General features: G+C 46.6%; 1 protein-coding gene across 1 annotated transcript in view; it reads left to right on the plus strand.

Annotated features, from left to right (window-relative positions):
* Nucleotides 1–14,407, plus strand: part of LOC126989361 (ankyrin repeat, PH and SEC7 domain containing protein secG-like) — a 15,505-nt gene extending 1,098 nt beyond the window's left edge. Inside the window, exons 2-4 of the mRNA XM_050847982.1 lie at nt 6,870–7,285; nt 11,131–11,244; nt 14,264–14,407. Coding sequence (XP_050703939.1) covers nt 6,870–7,285; nt 11,131–11,244; nt 14,264–14,407 — 674 coding nt within the window. The remainder of the gene's footprint in view (nt 1–6,869; nt 7,286–11,130; nt 11,245–14,263) is intronic.
* Nucleotides 14,408–15,209: the final 802 nt, after the last annotated feature.

Below are 15,209 nucleotides of genomic sequence, written 5' to 3' on the forward strand. Positions count from 1 at the left end.
TGCTTCTTCATGTAGTGTTTCTGTATTCTTTGTGAATGGGTGTCTTTCGTTGAATGCTAATCGGAGGGCTTGGCCTTGTATCCGTCGTAGTTCCATTTTGTTTGTGTCTCTTGTTGTTACTAATGGGATGATGGGGTATTGAATTAGTGGTAATATGAATGATTTTATAAGGCGCAGCTTGATGTGAGTTGGTGTGTTATTAAATCTTTGTAAATCCGTTAGGGCTTCTATTCCTCTGATTCTGTTTTCTGCTACGTGTTTCCCTACGCCTGTACGCGTCATGGTTAGTCCCAGAACGTTTCCTCTTTCTGAGTAGTTTATAGCGGTTCCTTCTATTGTTATTTCATGCTTCTTTGATACTGTTAGTGGTATTATTTTAAACTTGTCTTTGTTCGTCTTTATTTTCCACTTTTTCTCGTAGTTTATTTATTTAATCTCATTCCGTGTCCTGTTATCCATTAATGCTCGTGATTTGCCTGCATGGCAAGTTATCTGTGTTATGTCGTCTGCGTACTGAATGTTAACACTACAAGCACCGAGGGGGGGGCAGATGTGGCCCCTATTGAGCCACTTCTATCAAAACGGTACACTTTTTTTTTATTATTATTAAGTGTAAAAGAAAAACAGTCCTACAGAAAAACGCAGAAAATACCCAAGATTAACAAGTGATATCAATAAGAAGTATATGAATCTTCGTTATTTTGCTACACACGAATATTTCGAGAAACTGTCGCCAATCATTTTGAAACACAGTCGATATATTATGGAACGAGTGGAAACGGCTGCCGACTGCCAGATGTACAATAACCTGTACGATACCATAATACTATTACTGTTACACCATATATACCTGTCTTGAATACTGCATGTTTTGGATTTATTGTTTATAAAGCCTTAGCTGATACACTAAACAGACCAAAAAACAAACTGGCTGTGTTTACTATAATGAAAGAAACGCCGAAACTCGCCGTTGTAGCGTGCGTTCGTATGTGAGTGTGTATGCATGCGTTCTAGCGTGTCAACGGCGGCGGCCGGCGACAAAAGCTCGTAGCCTCGTCTTGAATGAAGTTTGGTACATACAGTACTTATTTTGGCCTTACCATGAGGTAATAACTGTGTCTCGTATAGTATTACATTAATTTTGTTTACACTAAACAGACCAACAAACAAACTGGCTGTGGTAACTACAATGAACTATTCGTCGTTGTAGCGTGCGTTCGTGTGTGTGTGTGCGTTCCAGCGTGTATCGGCGGCAGCAGCCGGCGTCACTTCCTTCCTTTTCTCCTTCCTTCCTCCCTACCCCCTTCCTATCCCTCCCTACCCCCTCTTCTGGAGCCCAGAAAACAGGGAAACAAGCGCGAGGGAGAGAAACGTACAGGGGAAGGAGGGAGGTAAAACGTATGGATTATTTTGTGAATTCAGAACGAAAAGGAAAGTGAAATAGTAATAATGAGCAAAATACTCTCACGAGATGGAGGGAGAGGGGGTGGCAGCACTCACTCTCTCTCTCTCTCTCTCTCTCTCTCTCTCTCTCTCTCTCTGTTATCTCTCTCTCTCTCTCTCTCTCTCTCTCTCTCTCTCTCTCTCTCTCTCTCTCTCTCTCTCTCTCTCTCTCTCTCTCTCTCTCTCTCTCTCTCTCTCTCTCTCTCTCTCTCTCTCTCTCTCTCTCTCTCTCTCTCTCTCTCTCTCTCTCTCTGTTTCTCTCTCTCTCTCTATCTCTCTCTCTCTCTCTCTCTCTCTCTCTCTCTCTCTCTCTCTCTCTCTCTCTCTCTCTCTCTCTCTCTCTCTCTCTCTCTCTCTCTCTCTCTCTCTCTTGGAGGATTGAGTTAGTGATGGCTTTGCTTGTTAACGTAATGATTATGTAAAGATGGTCTGAAGTGGTAGGTGGCCGAGGGTTTATTATTGCGTTATGTGCGGCTTTGTTACTGGATATTACCATGTCGTATGTTGTAGTTCGTGTGTTTTGAGAGAAGAAGGGTGTGGGTGTGGTGGTGTTTATTGTATAGTGGTTGAGGTGATGATTTTTGTGTCTTCCTTTCCTCCACTCGACCTTCCTCTCCCTCCTCTCCTCTCACTCCTCTAGATATACTTCCTCTCCTTCCTTTCCTTCTCCTTCCTCTCCCTCCTCTTCTCTCACTCCCCTCCATATACTTCTTCTAAGTCCACTCCTTCTCCTTCCTCTTCCTCCCCTCCTTCTGCTTCCTCTCCCTCCTCTCCTCTCACTCCCCTCCATATACTTCCTCTAAGTCCACTCCTTCTCCTTCCTTTTCCTCCCCTCCTTCTGCTTCCTCTCCCTCCTCTCCTCTCACTCTCCTCCATATACTTCCTCTCCCTCCTTTCCTTCTCCTTCCTCTCCCTCCCTTCCTTCTCCTTCCGTCCCTCCCCTCCTTCTCTTTCCTATCCCTCCCCTCTTTTTTCTTCCTCTCCCTCCCTTCCTTCTCCCTCCGCTCCCTCCCCTTCTTCTCTTTCCTCTCCCTCCCTTCCTTCTCCTTCCACTCCCTCCCCTCCTTCTCTTTCCTTTCCTCCCCTCTTTTTCCTTCCTCACCCTCCCTTCCTTCTCCCTCCGCTCCCTCCCCTTCTTCTCTTGCCTCTCCCTCCCTTCCTTCTTTTTCCACTTCCTCCCTTCCTTCTCTTTCCTCTCCCTCCCCTCTTTTTCCTTCCTCTCCCTCCTTCTCCTTCTCCTTTTCCAGCATCAATATGTAACTCCTAGTAAAGAAAAGGTTTAGCTTTTAAGAAGAAACCCAAATGGTATCTCCTAAAAAAGCGCGTATAGAGTAAATACATGTCAACCCAGAGTGATTCTGACAAACTAGATTTGGACAGAATTCGCCGCGAAACCAAGAAATTAATAAATCGAAGCAAGAAGAATCTTGAAGAATATATAGCGGAAACAAGTAAATCTAATCATAAAGATTATTTTAGCTATGTAAAAAATAAAGTCACTCACTTGTGGTATCGGACCGCTTGCTAATGATAATGGTAACCACACGAACGGTGAAAATGAAATGGCTACAATCCTAAATAACTTTTTCGCATCCGTATTTACCGACGAAGATTGTTTAGCACTTCAACCGCCGGAGGCTAGAAGGACCGAAAAGATGTTAAGTGGCGTGCTCATCGTAGAAAGTGACATTTTACGCACAATTGAAAAGATTAAAGTAAGCAAAGCTCCTGGTCCAGACAAAATTACCCCTAGGGTCTTAAAAGAAATCAAACATCAAATTTGTAAACCGCTCTCCATCATATTCAAAAATCTTTAACAGCTGGAAAAGTTCCGTCGGATTGGAAACTTGCAAATGTCACACCAATTTTCAAAAAGGGGGACAAGTCTCATCCAGGAAACTATCGACCAATTAGCCTGACATCGATTGTTTGTAAGTTAATGGAGACTATCATTCGCGACAATATGTTGAAATTCTTCGAGGAAAATAATATAATAAATAACTCGCAACATGGCTTCCGTAGTAAAGGTTCGTGTTTGACTAACTTCTTGATATTTTTCATTATATTTTTGAGGTGTTTGATGAAAGCAGATCAGTCGATATCATATATCTGGATTTTCAAAAGGCATTTGATAAGGTCCCCCACCAACGATTGCTCAGCAAACTATTGGCGCACGGTATCTCGGGTAACATTCACAATTGGCTTGCGGACTGGCTCTCTGAGCGGAAACAGAGAGTAGTTCTAAACGGTGTTACATCTAACTGGCACGATGTCAGAAGCGGCGTACCTCAAGGATCAGTGTTTGGCCCCATGCTCTTCTTGATTTATATTAATGATATCGATGATGGGCTCACTTGCAAAGTATCAAAATTTGCTGATGACACAAAAATTGCTAGTAAAGTAACTGCGACACTCGACGAAGAAGCTTTACAATCAGATCTAGATCGACTTGCACGTTGGGCCAATCAATGGCAAATGAAATTTAACGTTGACAAATGTAAAGTGTTGCACATCGGAAAAAAAATAACAATCGCGTTCGGTACATAATGAATGGCCACCAACTTTCGGCAGTAAGTAAAGAAAAGGATCTTGGAATCACTATATCAAGCGATTTAAAGCCCGGTCAGCATTGTTCAGAGGTAGTTAAAACTGCAAACAAATTGGTTGGCTTCATCGGACGAGTCTTTAATAATAAATCGGAAAAAGTAATATTAAAACTGTATAATTCGTTGGTTCGACCTCGTCTAGAATACTGTGTACAGTTTTGGTCTCCCTATTACAGAAAAGACATAGAAAAGTTGGAATGGGTTCAACGAAGAGTAACAGAGATGATTCCTAGGTTGAGAAATTTATCATATGAACAAAGGCTTAAAGAAGTAAATTTATTCAGCCTATCAAAACGAGGAATGTGAGGCGATCTGATAGAAGTGTTTAAAATGTTTAAAGGATTCAGTGATATTAATGCGGAAGATTACTTTACAATTGATCGATCAAATAGAACAAGAAAATATCACAATTTGAAGATAAGTGGTAAAAGATTATCGTTGCACGAAGCTAAACACTTCTTCTTCAATCGAGTTGTTAATGTTAGGAACTCTCTACCCTGTGATGTCGTTGATAGTACAACAGTTAAGGCCTTCAAGAATAGATTGGACAAGTATTTTGAATTCAACCAGCAACTAAGATATTACTCATTGTCGTAATAACGTTAAGTTCTTTCGAATACTGGTGTCCTTGTCCGCTTTTATCGCCCGGTTAGTGGTAGCAGTAATGGTAGTTCTTTCCTCTTTCCAACATAAATTCCATGGAGTTTTTCCATGCTGCATAGGTCTTTTTCCTTTCCTGCCAGCTTTGGCTGGAGGGATGGGGGTGTGGGGAGGAGCCTTCGCCTTTGTTGTCCTTCATCTTCCACCTTTGATTATATAGTTAGTGTAGCTTGTCACAAACAGCCTCGTAAGGACCAGTAGGTCTGCTGTTACATATGAACATAAGAACGCAGGAGTCTACAAGAGGCCGGTAGGCCTGTACGAGGCAGCTCCTTTGACCCTAAGCTCCCGTGTATCTAACCCCACCTAATATCGCTGTCCATGAATTTATCTAGTCTATTTTTGAATGTGACAATTGTATTGGCACTCACCACACTCATCCACCACCCTGTTAGTAAACCAATTTTTGCCTATGTCCCTGTTGAATCTGAATTTATCCAGTTTAAACCCGTTACTTCGTGTCCTACCCGGTTCTCTTACCAACAAAACCTTATGAATGTCTCCCTTATTAAAGCCCTTCATCCATTTATAAACCTCGATCATGTCTCCACGCACCCTTCGCCTTTCTAGAGAATGCAAGTTTAACTATTTGAGTCTTCCCTCGTATGGGAAGTTTCTCAACCCCTGAATCATCTTAGTCATTCTCTTCTGCACCGATTCTAACATTTTGATATCCATTCTATAGTAAGGTGACCAGAACTGAACCGCATAGTCAAGATGAGGTCTAACTAATGCTAAATATAGTTTGAGGAAGACTTCGGGGCTTCTGTTGCTTACGCTCCTTGAAATAAATCCCAGTACCCTATTAGCTCGATTTCTAGCTTGAATGCATTGTGCCCTTGGACGGAGATCAGAGCTCACTAAGACCCCTAAATCCCTCTTGCACCCAGACCTACTTATGAGAGTGTCATTTAAGGAATAGTTATGTGAGGTGTTGTTCCTACCTACACTCAGAATACTGCACTTCCCTACATTGAACTCCATCTGCCATTTATCCGCCCAGTCATATCATCTGTTGAGTTCACCTTGGAGAATACTAGCGTCCTGATCCGACTCAATTACTCTACCGATCTTGGTATCATCTGCAAATTTACTAACATCACTACTAATTCCTGTATCTAAGTCATTGATATAAATAATAAACAAAAGTGGACCTAATACCGAACCTTGTGGGACCCCACTCGTAACACATCCCCAGTCAGATCTTTTACCATTGATTTGCACTCTTTGCTTCCTATTGCTAAGCTATTGCTGTTGTTTGTTCTTCCTTTGTGTTCTATGTGTTCCTTCCTCTCCCTCATCTCCTCTCACTCCCCTCCATATCCTTCCCTTCCCTCTTCTCCCTGCAGTCCTTATTTTCCCTTCCCTCCCCTCCTCCCTATCCCTCGCCTCCCCCTTATCCTTCCCTCCCACCTCTCATAACTCTACCTACGCTCCTTTCCCTCCTTCAACCCTCTCATTACAAGTAGCGTAAGTCAACAATAGAGTACAGCAACAGTTAATGTCCGCATGACAGGTGGAGTGAGGTGTGGGTGCAGTAAGGTGACAGGTTACTGGTGCCGTGCCTAGTACCGCCGGTAAAACGAGGATCAAGCCTCTACCTGTGCCCCTGAGACTACACCTCACCCACCGTGAGTATTGGGGGGGATTCTGGGGCTGCCCTGTGTGGGCCACTCGGCCTCCGTTTATTTCTATGTTCTTGTATCTGTTCCTCAATATCGAGGTGCTTTTTATCTGCTCCTCAATGTCGAGGTGCTTTCATCTGCTCCCCAGGCCCCAAGTGGCTATCGAGCAGATTAAATCACCAAAGCGGGCAACCACGTAATGAGCCAATAGGCTTTATGTTGCCTGCATTTCCATGTTTCCTTGTTTCCATCCCTCCACTCTTTCCTCTCACTCACTCCCGCTATCATTAAACTCCCTTCCTCCCTTCCTTCCTCTCCCCTCCTTCCCTCGCATCCTCCCTCTCCCTCTCCTCCCGCCACACTCGTTATTGTCGCAACAACAGGCCTCTCTGCCTCCCGTATCCAGGATCAGCAGTATTCACAACAGCCTCCGTTGTGGCTGCCGTGCAGTGTGTCACACGGCGGCACTAGGGCACTGTCTGGTAACTTAATGGTCACTGCCGAGCACTGAAAACTGTCCGTCTCTCCCTCACAGGATGGACGGCCCTCCACTGGGCTGCAGTAAATGATGAAGCTGAGTGTGTGTCTACCCTCATCCCGGTCACGCCGCCCACCCCCGAGCTGCTGCAGGCCGCCGACGGACACACCCCGGTGCACCTCGCCAGCTTTGGTGGCCACGAGGCTGTGCTGAAGGCCCTGGAGGGGGCTGGCTGGCCTCTTAACGCAATGGACGGCGATGGCCTGACACCCCTGCACTGGGCTGTTAAGGCAGGGCGTCTGGACGTGGTCAGGTACCTGCTGGATAAGGATGCGGCGCCCAGTACGGGGGCCGGTGATGACCTCACGCCGCTGGACTTGGCTAAGAGGCAGGGTAAAGACTTAGCAGCGAGGTGGCTGGCGAGGAGAAGCGGCGCGGTGCACGGGGACGCCGCCTACAGCCTGAATCCTGAGGTGAGTTTTGGCACGCTGTTAGCATCGCTATCTGTCTGTCTGTCTCTACTGTATGCCTGTCAGTGTACCTCCTCTCTCTCTCTCTCTCTCTCTCTCTCTCTCTCTCTCTCTCTCTCTCTCTCTCTCTCTCTCTCTCTCTCTCTCTCTCTCCTCTCTCTCTCTCTCCTCTCTCTCTCTCTCTCTCTCTCTCTCTCTCTCTCTCTCTCTCTCTCTCTCTCTCTCTCTCTCTCTCTCTCTCTCTCTCTCTCTCTCTCTCTCTCTCTCTCTCTCGTTACACAGCAGATTTGTATTTCGCCGACGACACTTTATGCGATCGTTCGAGTAGCATATGTTTCTCTGTGCACTTTTTAGGGCCTAAAATGTCACCTTTTCTCGTGCATTATTTTAAAAGCCCTTTACACTTGCTCACTGTGTATTTAGCATCACTAGTGGTGTGGGGCATGTTCTTCGCCACCTGTGAGCAGCCACTTTTACCTGCTGGGTGGACATTTCCCTCATTGTTGGCCCTGCTGCAGTGAATGTGTTCCACAGGTGGGACACCCTGGAGGTGAAGGTCCGTTGGTGCTGGCTGGCGCGTGACCTGGGCACCCCGACCTGCTCGTGGCTGGAGAGTACCGTTCTCGTATCTCTCACAGCCTCTCGCGGGGGGAGCCTCAGTCTCGCCAGGTGTGGTACTCCTTGTACCTGGGCCTTGTGGAACACCACCAGCGCAGCGACGTCCCGGCGGTGCTCCAGAGTGTCAAGATGTATAATGTCCTGAGGGGGCGGCTGGGGGTTGTTCTCCTGTAACAGTCGCTGCACCCGTCGCTCCACCTTGTCCAGTCTCTGCAGGTGTGTGGCAGCGCTGGACATCCAGGTCAGAGCTCCGTACTCCAGGTAGGATCTTACCTGGGCCTTGTAGAGGAGCATAATTCCTCGTTTGTCGAGGAAATTAGCCACTCTACGAAGGGCAGAGACACGTAGGGAGGCTTGGTGGGCGACGTGTTTCAGGTGGCGGTCGAAGCGCAGCTCTCGGTCCAAGTCCATTCCGAGGATCCTGACGTAATCCTGGAGCGGGAGGGTGACGGAGCCAAACATCACCCTTCCTTCGACAGCTTGTGTGGCTTCCGGGGACCGAGAGATCACCATCGCCTGAGTCTTCTCAGGAGCAAAGTTCACCTGCCAGCGCTCCCCCCACTCCCGTATCAAGCGTAGTTGCTGGTTGACCTCAGCAACCGCTTGCTGGCTTTCTTGGCGAGGGAAGGAGAGGGAGAGCGTGCATTCGTCAGCGTATGCAGAGACTGCTGGCAGACTCCTGAGAAGGTCGTCGATGTACAGATTCCAGAGGACAGGTCCCAGCACAGATCCTTGAGGGACTGAGGCACCCACTGGGAGGTCCTTGGACTGCTGGCCGCCGACGACGACGTGGAGGCTTCTTCCTTGAAGGTAGTCGCTCATCAGCATCAGCAGGCGTCCTTGGATGCTTTTGGCACGAAGCTTCTCCAGCAAGCCCGCGTGCCACACCCGGTCAAAAGCACCCGCGATGTCGAAAGCGACGACAATGGTATCCAGGCCGGTGTCTAGTGAGTCCTGCCAATCCCTGGAGAGGAGCAGCAGGAGGTCTGAAGTGGAGCGCCCAGATCTGAACCCAAACTGCTGGTCAGTGATGAGGGCGTTGTTCTCGAGGTGGCGGGTGATGGCCTCCACCACTATTCTCTCGAAGATTTTTCCAACTACAGACAGGAGGGAGATAGGCCTGTAGTTGGCAGGGTCAGATCTGGCCCGCTTTTTGTGAACCGGCACCACGCGAGCCTCCTTCCATATAGAGGGCCAGGTGTTCTCCCGGACACAGGCCCCGAACACCTCCGAGAGGGGTCCTGCCAGCTCACTGGAGCAGTGACGCAGCACATGTGGGCTAACGTTGTCAGGACCAGTGGCCTTCCTGACGTCCACCGCTCTTAGAAGGCGCTCCACTTGCTCCCAGTGTACCGCAACCTCTGTCAGGGTCTGGTTGCATTCCTGTGGCAGTTGTGGTGGATGTCTGGTGGGGTCGGCGACGGACATCTTGGCAGAGAAAAGGTCAGCCAGGAGCTCTGCCTTCTCCCTGCTGCTGGTGGCTGTGGTGCCGTCCTGCTTGGTGAGGGGAGGGATTGTTTCTTGGTGGCTGCTGCCTTGCTTTTCCTTAACAAGGGTCCACCAGGTCTTGCTGCCCACCCCTGGCCCGCACAGCTTGGCGCGGAGGTCTCTTTCCCACCTCCGTTTCGCCCATTTACTGGTGGCCACCATATTGTTGCACGCTGCTCGATGCAGGGCTTTGTTGCGGCGGGTTGGGCTCCTTTTGTAGCGGAGCCACGCAGAATATTTTCTTTCTGCAGCAAGGCGGCAGCGGTAACCAAACCAGGGCTGATCGGTGGGCTTGGAGGTGTACTGGCGGTGTGGAATGTGCTCTCGTTGGAGAGCTTTGAGACGTTCAGTAAAGGCCTTCGCCATGGGCTCTGCTCGCCCAGACAGAAGGGTGTGCCAGTCTGTTTGCTGCAGGTCTCTTTTAAGGGAGGGCCAGTCAGCTCTGTCCCACAGCCAGATAGTGTGGGAAGTGGCCTCATCCCGCGCCACGCCCACGTCTGCTCGGGTCAGAGCTGCCTACCGGCCCAAGCTGTTGGCACGTGACCCTGCCCTCTCCCAGGTCCGAGATAACGGGATCCAGCGTCCCGCCTCGCTCATGGGTCGGGAAGGTGACATGATCTGTCAGACCCTGCACCGTCAGGAGATTCTCGTAGGCGGCTCCCTCCATGTGCTGGTTTAAGTCGCCCACGATTAGGACATGCCTGCAGCGATGGCGAGTCAGCAGGTCGTCCATTTGCTCCGTCAGAAAATCCAGGGGGGCAGGCCCTTGCCTTGGGGGGCGGTACATGGCACACAGGAGGAGGGCAGTGCCATCTGCCAGAATTACTTTGAGAAACACCGCCTCTGTCGTGGGTGGTGTCTCTACTTCAAGTCTCTGGGCCTGCACTCCTTCCTTGAGGCACACTGCCACACCGCCGCCTTGTCTTCCCTGCCGGTCTCTCCTGATCCAGTGGGTGTAGCCTGGAATCCTGCCGAAGGATAACTCCACCTCACTGTTGAGCCACGTTTCAGTCACCACAGCTACGTATGTCCACGCGGTGCCTCAGGACAAAGCTATGGGTCAGGTCCCCGATGTTGGTGCGGAGGCCTCGCACGTTGGCGGAGAGAAGCACCAGCTGGTGACGAGTCCTCGGCGTGTCTGCCATCCTACCTGAGTTGGTGATGGGTGCTGGAGCTACTCAGGTAGGAGAGAGGGGTCGACCACTGCCAGCCAGGTGTATGGCCCCAGGAAGGAGGCTGTGGCGCGATGTGTGAGGGTCCCGGTGGAGGGGGCAGGTGACTGGAGACAGGCTGCCTAACCTCAGCAATCATACGTCTGAGGAGGTGTTCTTGCCTCTCGTCTGCAGCCCTCGCGTGACACTCCTCTGCTGCGTGTCCCCGACGGGAGCAATAGTCACACACCTTGTCGCGGCGTCGAGGAGCGGGTTGGTGTCCGTGGGCGGGTCGGCTGTGGTGGCCTTGTCTGGCCGGGTGACGACGAGGTGGGGGAGGCGTCTGCCGAGAGGAACCGCGGTGAGCAGCGTTTGATGGGTGTCTGTCCGCCTCCTGCTGCTGCCTCCTGTTTGCTCCTCGCCACCTCTGCGGTTGTCGGTTGGAGTGTACTCCCCGGACGTTGTCTCGACTGTTCCCTCTTCTTGTTGCGCCCTCAGCGTCACCGGCACTAGGGCTCTCTCTCTCTCCACATGAAGAGCCTGGCTGCCAGTCTCAATTGGTGGTAAAGTCAGTGGCGAATGTCGTTGCAGGTCACGTCCAGTGCCGGGGTGAACGCTGCAGCAGGTGACGACACGCTGCGACCAGAGGACGTGAGGAAAATCCTTGGCTTCAGGGAAAGGCTGATAGACCGCTCGAACAAGAAAGTAAGGAATGTTAACATAGCTACAATAGACAGCAAGATAAACAACATGATTACCGGTGATGATTGCAGTACTTATGATAATAATACCCACACACACACACACACACACATACACACACACACACACACACACACACACACACACACACACACAATACACACACATACACACACACACACACATAATAATAATAATAATAATAATAATAATAATAATAATAATAATAATAATAATAATAAAAATTATAATTATAATAATTAAAATGAAAAAATAACAAAAAAGCATCGACGTATATGATTGATATGTTTGTTGATAGAAAAATAAAAGTAGAATAATTTTTAATTTGATCATCAAAATCTACGCTATGCATGTTAATATTTGTATTGTTATTACTGCTAGTCATGATATGGTTATCCACATCGTCACAACCGTTGAGATTATTATTATTATTATTATTATTATTATTATTATTATTATTATTATTATTATTATTATTATTATTATTATTATTATTATTATTATTATTATTATTATTATTATTATTATTATTATTATTATTATTATTATTATTATTATTATTATTATTATTATTATTATTATTATTATTATTATTATTATTATTATTATTATTATTATTATTATTATTATTATTATTATTATTATTATTATTATTATTATTATTATTATTATTAGTGTTTATATTATTATTATTATTATTATTATTATTATTATTATTATTATTATTATTATTATTATTATTATTATTATTATTATTATTATTATTATTATTATTATTATTATTATTATTATTATTATTATTATTATTATTATTATTATTATTATTATTATTATTATTATTATTATTATTATTATTATTATTATTATTATTATTATTATTATTATTTTATTTTTTTATTATTATTATTATCATTATTATCATCATCATCATCATCATCATCATTATTATTACTATTATTACTATTATTATTATTATTATTATTATTATTATTATTATTATTATTATTATTATTATTATTATTATTATTATTATTATTATTATTATTGTTATTATTATTATTATTGTTATTATTGTTATTATTATTATTATTATTATTGTTATTATTATTATTATTATTATTGTTATTATTGTTATTATTGTTATTATTGTAAATACATCTTCGACAAGTTGAGTGCAGGAAGAGGGAGGAAGCACGGTTGTGTTTGAGATGAGCTTATTCCCGACTAGTTTCGCTTTCGCTTCTTCAGGGGAACTGATGTGGATTTTTTTTTTTTTTTTTTTTTTTTAGAGAGACGAGGGGGGAAGAATTAAAAGAGGGTGGGTGAGGAAGGTAAAGAAGGAGTAGGAGGGAGAAGAGAAGGCGGGATGTCCACCTATCTAGATCATTTTATTACACTTTTAGGCTTACAATCAGTTCATGAAGCTGGAGTTTGGTTGATACATTGTTTGGCACGTAGTCACGATTTTGTTTACATATGTGTTTTTGGGCGTAACGTGTAGTTGTGGTGTTTGCGTATGGCTAGATAGCCGAGTGTGGATGCCGTGATTCTGGAGTTGCTTCCTTGGGGTGGCTCAGATTCAGTGGAGTAGCGGTGCAGGCAGGGAGTTTATTGCGGCAAGGCTGTTTGGGAAGTCTCTGTGGTACCTGAGTATGTTCTTCGCGTTGTCAATGAGGGTGTTGAAGTGGTTTATGTTGAGCAGGGAAAGGCTTTGCCATATTTTTGTGTTGAGAGGGAGAGTGTTTGTTGCTATGTGGATTTGCTATGTGGTCATGGCGTATGGGTGGTATTGGTTGGTGGCAAAACGTAAGGCTGTGTTCTGGACCCTCTGGAGCTTAGCGAGTTGAGAGTTACTGAATGTGTGTGTGGGAATGGGAGGGTAATCAAGGATAGGCAGGATAAGTGTTTTTACAAGGTGGGTTTTTATGTTTGTGCATGGGCATCAGCTTAAATCTGTATAGTTTTGACGTACTGGCATACTGAACTCTATTCTAAACATAATTATAGTAATCATCTCACGTGTGGGGAGGCTCCACCCACACAGCTCTTCTGGACAGAGTGGAGGCTAAGGCTCTTCGTCTCATCAGCTCTCCTCCTCCTACTGATAGTCTTCTACCCCTTAAATTCCGCCGCGATGTTACCTCTCTTTCTATCTTCTATCGATATTTCCACGCTGATTGCTCTTCTGAACTTGCTAACTGCATGCCACCCCCCCCCTCCCGCGGCCCCGCTGCACACGACTTTCTACTCATGCTCATCCCTATACTGTCCAAACTTCTTATGCAAGAGTTAACCAGCATCTTCACTCTTTCATCCCTCACGCTGGTAAACTCTGGAACAATCTTCCTTCATCTGTATTTCCTCCTGCCTACGACTTGAACTCTTTCCTCCTCTCCTCCCGAAATTGACCTTTTTTTCGGCCACCTCTTTTGATTCTTTTTTTGGAGCAGCGAGTAGCGGGCATTTTTTTTATTATTGTTTTATTTTTTTGTGTGCCCTTGAGCTGTCTCCTTTGTTTTAGAAAAAAAAATCATTTGTGGAGATGTGGAGACCCAGGATTTTGCCCGTTTGTTGCGTGTGGTGTGTGTCATTTGCAGTAATCAGTTGTTCATTGGTATAGGGAGCCGAGTTTCATGACAGTGAATTTGTTGTTGGTTTGTACTCGCCATCTCGACTCGTAGGAGTTAACGGAGTCAATTTCCCTGGATGTTGAGAGTTGAGCCATCTGAATTGACCTCCTTGGATAGCCGACGATTTGAGTGACATCGTCGGCGTATGCGATGTTGGTGCCTCTGAGTGGGGGAGGGGTATCTCTGGTGTAGAGAGTGAATAGTGTCGGGGAGAGCACACTGCCCTGAGGGACACCGCAGCTCAGGTCAAAGCTGTCACCGAGGTAGTTTTCAAGTCCTATTCTCGCAGACCTATCATCTAGAAAGTCGCATAAGAGTTTTTCTAGAATGATAGGAGGTCCGAGGTGTAAAATTTTGTACTTCATCCCTAGGTGCCAGACTTTGTCGAAGGCTTAGGTGATGTCTCTCAGGACGAGATGGCACTGTCCCCCGTCAGCTTTCTGTTGGGCGACAGTCTTGGTCACGAGAGCGAGGACGTGCGTGGTTCCCCTGCCTGGGCGGAACCCAAACTATAAGTCTTTGTCGATGTTGGAGTCTTCAAGGAATGTCCTGAGTCGGTGGTCAAGAATTCACTCAAATATCTTCCCCGGCTCTTCAAAGGGGGATATTGGCCTGTAGTTAGCGGGGTAGTGAGTTTTTTTTACCAACTTTTGGTATTAGTTTCAACGTGGCCTTCTTGAACTTGTCGGGGAAGTAGCCTGCTGAAAGGGCGGCATTGAGAGTCTTTGTTTAAGTATGCAATGGCCTCAAGGGGGAGGTGTCTTAAGATGGTTTTATTTATGCCACTTTGTCCTGGGCATGTCTTTTTCATGCCTTTGATTATGGAAAAGATGTGTTCGGATGTAATGTCAAAAGTGAGGAAGTAGTTGTCAGAATTAGTCTGCTGGGGTCTGCATTGACGTGAGGGGAAAGTCTATGGAGGTTATTGGCGAGAAAGTCGCGTACTTCAGTCTCTGTCTCTGAGTGTGCTTGATGGCGATCGCAGTGCCGTCTGTGTGAGACCCTCGAGGAGGGCGGGGCGACTCGGCTGGGAGGAACGGTAGCCAATGGGAGTGGCTCAACCCTCGAGGAGCGCGGGGCGACTCGGCTGTGAGGAACAGGAGCCAATGGGAGTGGCTCAACCCTCGAGGAGGGCGGGGCGACTCGACTTTGAGGAACAGGAGCCAATGGGAGTGGCTCATTCCTCGAGGAGGGCGGGGCGACTCGGCTGGGCTGGAAGGAACGGGAGCCAATGGGAGTGGCTCAACCCTCGAGGAGGGCGGGGCGACTCGGCTGGGCTGGGAGGAACGGGAGCCAATGGGAGTGGCTCAACCCTCG

This window comes from Eriocheir sinensis, unplaced genomic scaffold (genome assembly GCF_024679095.1).
Source record: "Eriocheir sinensis breed Jianghai 21 unplaced genomic scaffold, ASM2467909v1 Scaffold1133, whole genome shotgun sequence".
NCBI lineage: Eukaryota > Metazoa > Arthropoda > Malacostraca > Decapoda > Varunidae > Eriocheir > Eriocheir sinensis.